Here is a 7,430-nt window from a genome sequence, read left to right as displayed (position 1 = left end):
TTCCTCTTCTCTTCTAATTGAATATCCTTTATTTCTTTCTCCTGCCTGACTGCCCTGGCCAGAACTTCCAACACTATGTTGAATAGGAGTGCTGAGAGAGGGCATCCCTGTCTTGTGCCGGTTTTCAAAGGGAATGCTTCCAGTTTTTGCCCATTCAGTATGATATCGACTGTGGGTTTGTCATAAATAGCTCTCATTATTTTGAGATATGTCCCATCAATACCTAGTTTATTAAGAGTTTTTAGCATGAAGGGATGTTGAATTTTTTCAAAGGTTTTTTCTGCATCTATTGAGATAATCATGTGGTTTTTGTCTTTGGTTCTGTTTATATGATGGATTGTGTTTATTGATTTGCATATGTTGAACCAGCCTTGCATCCCAGGGATGAAGCCAACTTGATCATGGTGGATAAACTTTTTAATGTGATGCTGGATTCGATTTGCCAGTATTTTATTGAGAATTTTTTTCATCAATATTCATCAGGGATATTGGTCCAAAAGACTACTTTAAGCTTTATATGGAACCAAAAAGGAGCTTGCATTGCCAAGACAATCCTAAGCCAAAAGAACAAAGCTGAAGGCATCTTGCTATCTGACTTCAAACTATATTACAAGGCTACAGTAACCAAAACAGCATGGTATTTGGTACCAAAACAGAGATATAGACCAATGGAACAGAACAGAGCCCTGAGTAATAATGCCACACATCTACAACCATCTGATATTTGACAAACCTGACAATAGCAAGAAATGGGGAAAGGATTCCCTATTTAATAAATGGTTCTGGGAAAACTGGCTGGCCGTATGTAGAAAGCTGAAACTGGATCCCTTCCCTACACCTTATACAAAAATTAATTCAAGATGGATTAAAGCCTTAAATGTTAGATCTAAAACCATAAAAACCCTAGAAGAAAACCTAGGCAATACCATTCAGGACATAGGCATGGGCGAGGACTTCATGACTAAAACACCAAGAGCAATGGCAACAAAAGCCAAAATAGACAAATGGGATCTAATTAAACTAAAGAGCTTCTGCACAGCAAAAGAAACTACCATCTGAGTGAACAAGCAACCTACAGAATGGGAGAAAATTTTTACAAGCTACCCATCTGACAAAGGACTAATATCCAGAATCTACAAAGAACTTAAACAAATTTAGAAGAAAAAATCAACACCATCAAAAAGTGGGCAAAGGATATGAACAGACATTTCTCAAAAGAAGACATTTATGCAGACTGGATTATTTTCTCCCTTATTGTATAAATAGAATTTTATTATAGAGACAAGTTGAAATACATCTCGAATTGTTGCCATTGTCACAGCTGTAACTTGTGACTCATGTGTAAAGAACCATTACAAGCTGGACTCTAAGAGTAATTGTTACAGTTTTCACCTCTGATAAACACTAGCCAGAATCTCTTCCATTATGGTTACCATCAAAGAGAGGTACAAGTAGGACAAAAATCAAACACAAATGATATACTACCTTTCCCTAGCTATAATGAATAGACTAGGGAACTATTCTTAATAATAAATAATTTATTAATTAGAACATATAAGTGAATACAGAAGACATTTAAAAGTAAAAATACAAAGGAATAATTTTATTCATGCAATACGTTCATAAAAGGTGAGTATAAACTCAGTCCATGAGTGTGTGAAGTAAAATGAGCTGGCTGGCTGGAGAGGGACAGGGTGCCAGAGGCTACTACCCAGTCAGGGTCACAGCTGTATTGGTCGATTGCTGGGTTCCTGTTGGCTTGGTCTGGTTCATGTTATTTCTGGTGTTGGATTTCCTGTCCATGCTCTTGACCACGTCTTTCACCCACCTGGCTTGTGGATCAGCACAGACTTTTAGGCCACGTTTGGTAATAAAACTGTAATGCAAGGAAAACACAGATGAATTTAGCCACATTCTCAAAGCCTTGGGGTCAAGAGTTAAGATCAGAGCAGACTTGAAGAGATCTTGTGCAGAAATTACTGCAAGAAATAGTCTTTCAGAGCCATGAGATCAAAAATGGGCACCCTTCTGTCATTTATTTTAACATAAAGGAGAAATATCTGCAAGTAGTATCCAGCCCCTTTGTTCACCATAATTCACAGGTTCTTTTTTCATCCATGTCACCAAATGTTGTAACAAAAAGACATTTGAGGCCATCTAGTTCCACTATTACATACCCTCTTCCTTTCCAAATTTAAAAATACTCATCTTATTTTTTTAATAAAAGGTGGTTTTTACATTTTCATTTTTTAGAGTAAAGCTTGCAATTATGTGTTGAGAAGATTTATTACATCTAAAAATGAGATTCTGGTAGAAAAAAGGGACCATGTAGGTTGTGCATTGACTCATTTTGTTGAAATATGGCAACTGATAATCAAGGGACTCTGCCTAACTCAACCCTAACAACCCCCAACTCCAGTGAGGCTTGCAGGGAAACCCTGACACGGGCCAGCCATGTCTAAACCCAGACCTCAGAGCTATGCATAGTATTCAACAGACTCTTCCACTAAGCTAAATAGAGGAGGACTTCTATCCTTTATTTGGCAGCCCAATTTTTGCAATAATCGCCATTTGGTTGGGCTGCATAAAGACATGATTGATAAGGAAAAACAAAGAGGTTATCAGTTAAGCTGAGCTGTTCCTCCATGTTGGCCTACTTTCCTGAGGAAGGCAGCATTTCTGTATACTGTATTTCCATATCTCTAGATATCCACCCAGCCCAACTTCTGAGGAGGCAAACTCACATTACTGCTTTCAAGGAGCCTTCCCTGATGGTGTAGGTCTTGATTCTGTTAACTGGCAGTCGCTGGGTAGTGAGGCTCACACAGGTACTCTTATCTGAGACTTCACTCCCTACACCTGGTGAGAAAAAAAAGACAGACAATTAAAAATAAAGCAATTATCAGGATCATAGGAACAATCATCTGTTAAATTACTCTGAGAATGTTGTGAGAATATAAGGCCATTTGCTTTTTGGGGGAGGAGATGACTGATAGGCATCCTGAATCTCTTGCCCATCACAGATTCTTAGTAAATATTTGACTAATTTAAAAACTCAATCAACAGAATTGTTTCAAGAATTTCATGCTAAGAGAAAATAACAAGATGTTATCCCATTTCTGTGTATATTTTCACTTAGACATTTGGGACAGCTAGTTAATGCCCCAGTGACACTCATTCATTCATTTATACAACAGTGCCTGTTGTGTCCCACATGTTTTATTAAGACAGACTTTATCCCCATTTTCATAGAGCATATCTTCTAATGAGGGAGCCAGGCCACAGACAGGTAAACAGAAAAGATCATGTCAAATAGTGCAACATGTTAGAGTGAGATTACAGAGTAACGCGTGAAGAGTACTCTAGGCAAGGTAACATTCAGTGGGGGAAGGAAGCATGTTTTTGACTGAGTAAATAAGGGTGTTCTCATTTTTAAGTGGTAAAATGTCTCTCCCTGTCAGCCGCCAAGATGCTGAAAAGAAGGAAGGCCCAAGGAAAGAAGGTGGCCCCAGTCCCTGCTGTCGTGAGGAAGCTGCAGGCTAAGAAAGTGATGAAACCTCTGTGTGAGAAAAGGCCTAAGAGTTTTCTTAGGCAGGCATTGGACAGGATATCCAGCCCCAAAGGGACCTCATCTGCTTTGTGAAATGGCCCCACTATATCTGTTTCCATCTGCAAAGAGCTATCCTCTATAAGCAGCTGAAAGTGCCTTCTGCCATTAACCAGCTCTTCCAGGCCTTAGACCCCGAAACAGCTACTCAGCCACTTAAGCTGATCCACAAGTACTGACCAGAGACAAAGCAAGAGAAGAAGCAGAGACTGTTGGTCCAGGCTGAGAAGAAACCTGCTGGCAAAGGGGGTGTCCCCACTAGGAAATCACCTGTTCTTTGAGCAGGGGTTAACACCATCACCACCTTGCTGGAAAACAAGAAGGCTCAGCGGTAGTGATTGTACCTGGTGTGGACCCCATCAAGCTGGTTATCTTTCTGCCTGTCCTGTGTCCTAAAAGAGGTCCCTTACTGTATTATCAAGGGGAAGGAAGGCAAGACCGGGACATCCAGTTCACAGGAAGCACACTGTCGCCTTCACACAAGTTTTGTATTGAAAACACTGATTTGCTCCAGAATATACTTTCTCTGGTGCATCCCCACATTGTAACTGAACTCTCAAAGATTTTGATAATTTATCAAACTATGTATTAAATGGGCAAAAGCTGCAAATGCATTTATAATCATCGCCTCTAATCCATAGCTAAGATTAATCAAAAAATTACTCTTTCCAAGGAAATTTGATGTTATTAAATAAATAAACCATAATATTTATTTAATCTTAATATCAAGTGATCATGTCTGTTATTCTATTCAATTTATAAATAAATAAGCATAGGCCCTGAGTGGTTAAGAAATGTACCCAAAATTACCCAATTAGGAAAAGTAGGAGCCCAATTACTAACCAAATTCTCCCTGTTCTGGGAGTTTACGAAGGCCCCTACAGTCAAAATCATCATTCCTTTTTTGCACATGGGAAGTTTAAGGCTCGCCTGGGGAAAGCATTTTGCTTCAGTCAAAACCTGAGTTAAAGCCAAAATGTGTGCCCACCTGCCTTGCCTCCCTGTTCTTTATCTCACAGACAGCTTCTCGACTTACCTTCCACAATGTATGCAGTGAGACAGCAGATGCCAAGGAGGGCCAGGCTGAGAAGTCTCATGGCTGAGGTCCTGCTGAGCTGTGCAGGGAGAGAGTGAGGATCAGGCTCTTTGAGGACCTCTTTTATTCCTCCAATGGTCAGCGCACTTCCTGCGGTGAGAGGGGCTTTCTAGGTGGGTGTGGGATCATGGAAAGTCTTTGCAATACTGATGTTTTTTTTTTCTTAAAAAAAAAAAGGCCCTTTTCCCTGTTGATACTAACCTAACGCCTTGTGGTTTTTACCCCTTTATCTGTGGTTAATGTGTCAATGAAACCTAATTTATGCATAAAAGAAAACGTGGTTGTGTTGTCTCCTGCCACCAGCCTGAATTCAGATCTTCCGCTGTAGACATGCCTGAAGGCTGTTCACTGCCATGGCCCAGCACGGAAACTGTAAAGGAAATGAGGCGGAGTGGTCACTGTGTTCCATCCCACCTCATGTGACATCCAGTGTGACATGAGGCTTCCACAGCCATGGATCATGAGTCCCTTGTGCCACCCTTTGACTCTCTCAGGAGGGGAAGAGAGGCTGCTGCCACACTGAGCTTCTCGATCCTTTGCTTTCTTTTCTGTCATTTTTCTCCTCCGCCTTTATTTTATTTTATTTTATTTTTTTGAAAGTTCAATACAAGCCATTTATTGGGCTTGAAATTTGTTGGTCTTTTAAAAACAAGAAATGGGGAAATGTTTGTTTTGTCTTTTGTTTAGATACCAATCTTTTAAATTCTTGCATTTTAGTAAGAAAGCTACCTTTTTATGGTTGTTAGCAGTTTATTGACCTAATATTTGTAAATGGTCTGTTTGGGCAGGTAAAATGATGTAATGCAGTGTTTGGAACAGGAGAATTTTTTTTTCCTTTTTTTTTTTTTTTCCTTTTTTACTGTATAATGTCCCTCAAGTTATGGCAGTGTACCTTGTGCCACTGAATTTCCAAAGTGTACCAATTTTTTTTTTTTTTTTACTGTGCTTCAAATAAATAGAAAAATAGTTATAATATTGATCTTCAACTTTGCCATTCATGCTTCTATGCACATTAGGCTAGGTATTCTACATTGAAAGCATGAGAGTGTCTAGGCCTTTGAATGGCATACGCCATTCTGGGAAATTTATCTGGAGGCTAAGTATTGCTTTCTACAAATAACTGCCCCCTTTGTTTTAAAAAGAAGAAATGCATATTGAAGTAGTTTCATGATTTGTTTGGCATATAGGAAGCACGCTGGTGCTAAGTATTTTTTAAATGGTTATGTAAGCAAAGCTGAACTGTAAATCTTCATTCAGGAATATGTATTAAGATTGTGGAATGGGTGTAAGACAATTGGTAGGAGGTGAAAGTGGGTTTGATTAAATGGATCTTTTATGGCCCTATGATCTATCCTTTACTTGAAAGCTTTTGAAAAGTGGAAAGATCATTTTGTTGCATCTCCTCCACCTTTATTCAAGTTGCCCCCCTTTCTTCACCTCAATCTCCCCAGGTACCCAGGAAACAATAAATAACTATTTAAGCATGTCTATATGCATATGTTTGCTTTACTACAACTTGACATACACATTTATAGAAACTTTGGAAAGTTGTGCTGTACCAACTTATTTCAGATAAAAGGGAAATAAAATGATCTATAATCTTACCATCTGATAGTTTCCATTTTTAATATTTTTCCAGTGAATCTGTATTGGCATACATGTGTTCTCATAATTGTGGTCATTTTAAATGCTGTTTTAACATCAATTTAAATATCTTCACTTTTTTTAGCCTTCATATTTCTACTTTGACTAAATATATACACATACACATTAAACCATTTTCTTATAACTTATTATAAAGATCAGAACTATAAGGTCAGTTTCATTAATATACACTGAATTATTTCCTTTAATAATCAGGAGTAGGATTACTGGATAAAATGATATGATCATCTTTATAGCTCTTATTATATATTGCTATATAGTCTCCCCAAATGTAGTTTTAATTTGCAATGCTCCCAGTAGAATTTAAATATACTGATTGCACTGGAACTTTTCTGCCACTGAGTTTGCTGTGTAGTGGTCATACTTTATTTTACATAAGTATCTATAAAATGTATTTATTAAATATATGTGTAGTTAAAGGTTTTGCGTTTGCTATTAGGAATATGAAAATAAATTCCTATGTTTTCATAGAAATTATAGGCTAACCTCTAAGAGACTTTCCACTAATCGCGTTTGATTTTTCACCCAGACTTCATTCTAAACTTCAAACTGGCTCTTTAATGATCTCTACCTTACTACACAATCACTCCTTGAACACTGGACACATCTTCTTTTCAAACTGCTTCTCCTCATATTAGTCCTTAGCATGGAGCAATGTGTTCTCTTCCTTCTGATTTCCAAATACTGATATATAGGGAACATCTTAGGGTCATTGCTATCCACCCACGTGTCATTCTCAATCAAACTGGACTAAGTATACCTTCTAAGTAGTTCTTTGAGATGTCTCCTCCTTTCTTCCTAACTCAAACACTGCTCAAATGTTAGGCCAATTGCAGTGGACTAAGTGGTTTCCCAGTCTAGGGCCTCCTCTCAGTCTGTTCTCTGCAGCTTTGCCAGAGTGATCACCCAAAAGCCTCAATCTAATCATGCCATTTCCCTACTGAGAACCTCTTTGCTAACTTCCATTGCCTACAGGATTAATTGCAAATCTTTCATTGTCATATATAAGAATGCTCAAGATCTAGTTACTGCTTTTCCTTCCAGACTCACCTTCCACCATTC

The 7,430-nt window shown here is 38.4% G+C and overlaps 1 protein-coding gene across 1 annotated transcript; it reads right to left on the bottom strand.

The window, feature by feature from the left end:
- Positions 1-1,518: 1,518 nt before the first annotated feature.
- Positions 1,519-4,864, bottom strand: LOC111539307 (lymphotactin). The gene is made up of 3 exons (XM_023207106.2): positions 4,644-4,864; positions 2,745-2,859; positions 1,519-1,876 (listed from the first exon to the last, which is right to left on the bottom strand). The coding sequence occupies exons 1-3, from the start codon at positions 4,702-4,704 to the stop codon at positions 1,708-1,710; spliced, it is 345 nt and encodes a 114-aa protein (XP_023062874.2). The 5' UTR covers positions 4,705-4,864; the 3' UTR covers positions 1,519-1,707.
- Positions 4,865-7,430: the final 2,566 nt, after the last annotated feature.

Source organism: Piliocolobus tephrosceles, unplaced genomic scaffold, assembly GCF_002776525.5.
Source record: "Piliocolobus tephrosceles isolate RC106 unplaced genomic scaffold, ASM277652v3 unscaffolded_36425, whole genome shotgun sequence".
In the NCBI taxonomy this organism is placed as follows: domain Eukaryota; kingdom Metazoa; phylum Chordata; class Mammalia; order Primates; family Cercopithecidae; genus Piliocolobus; species Piliocolobus tephrosceles.
Note: the sequence above shows the minus strand (reverse complement) of the source record. Positions and strands in the feature narration are given on the sequence as shown.